The following is a 576-nucleotide window of genomic DNA, read 5'->3' as shown; positions in this document are numbered from 1 at the left end:
TCCAGTATGAATTCTTTCATGTGCTTGAAGTTGACCATGAGAGGCAAAGGATTTATTACATTGCTTACATTCATAGGGTTTCTCTCCAGTATGTATTCTTTTATGCATTTGAAGACTACGATGACATGCAAGGGCTTTACCACATTCATTACATTTATAAGGTTTCTCTCCAGTATGTATTCTTTTATGGATTTGAAGATGATAATGGTATGCAAAGGCTTTACCACATTGATTACATTTGTAAGGTTTCTCTCCAGTATGAATTTTTTCATGTTTCCGAAGTTGACCATGAGAGGCAAAGGATTTACTACATTCCTTACATTCATAGGGTTTCTCTCCAGTATGGGTTATTTTATGCCTTTTGAGAGTATTGTGTTCTGCAAAGGCTTTACCACATTCATTACATTTGTAAGGTTTCTCTCCAGTATGAATTCTTTCATGTTTTCGAAGTTGACCATGAGAGGCAAAGGATTTACTACAGTGCTTACATTCATAGGGTTTCTCTCCAGTATGGGTTTTTTCATGCATTCTGAGAGTACTGTATTGTGCAAAGGCTTTACCACATTCATTACATTT

At 35.8% G+C, this 576-nt stretch overlaps 1 protein-coding gene across 1 annotated transcript in view; it reads right to left on the bottom strand.

The window, feature by feature from the left end:
* The window catches only part of LOC110288620 (zinc finger protein 431-like), a 16,839-nt gene that overhangs the window by 1,697 nt on the left and 14,566 nt on the right, over positions 1–576 (bottom strand). Inside the window, 1 exon segment of the mRNA XM_021154917.2 lies at positions 21–576. Coding sequence (XP_021010576.2) covers positions 21–576 — 556 coding nt within the window.

The sequence above is a fragment of the Mus caroli genome, unplaced genomic scaffold, assembly GCF_900094665.2.
Source record: "Mus caroli unplaced genomic scaffold, CAROLI_EIJ_v1.1 scaffold_16445_1, whole genome shotgun sequence".
In the NCBI taxonomy this organism is placed as follows: domain Eukaryota; kingdom Metazoa; phylum Chordata; class Mammalia; order Rodentia; family Muridae; genus Mus; species Mus caroli.
Note: the sequence above shows the minus strand (reverse complement) of the source record. Positions and strands in the feature narration are given on the sequence as shown.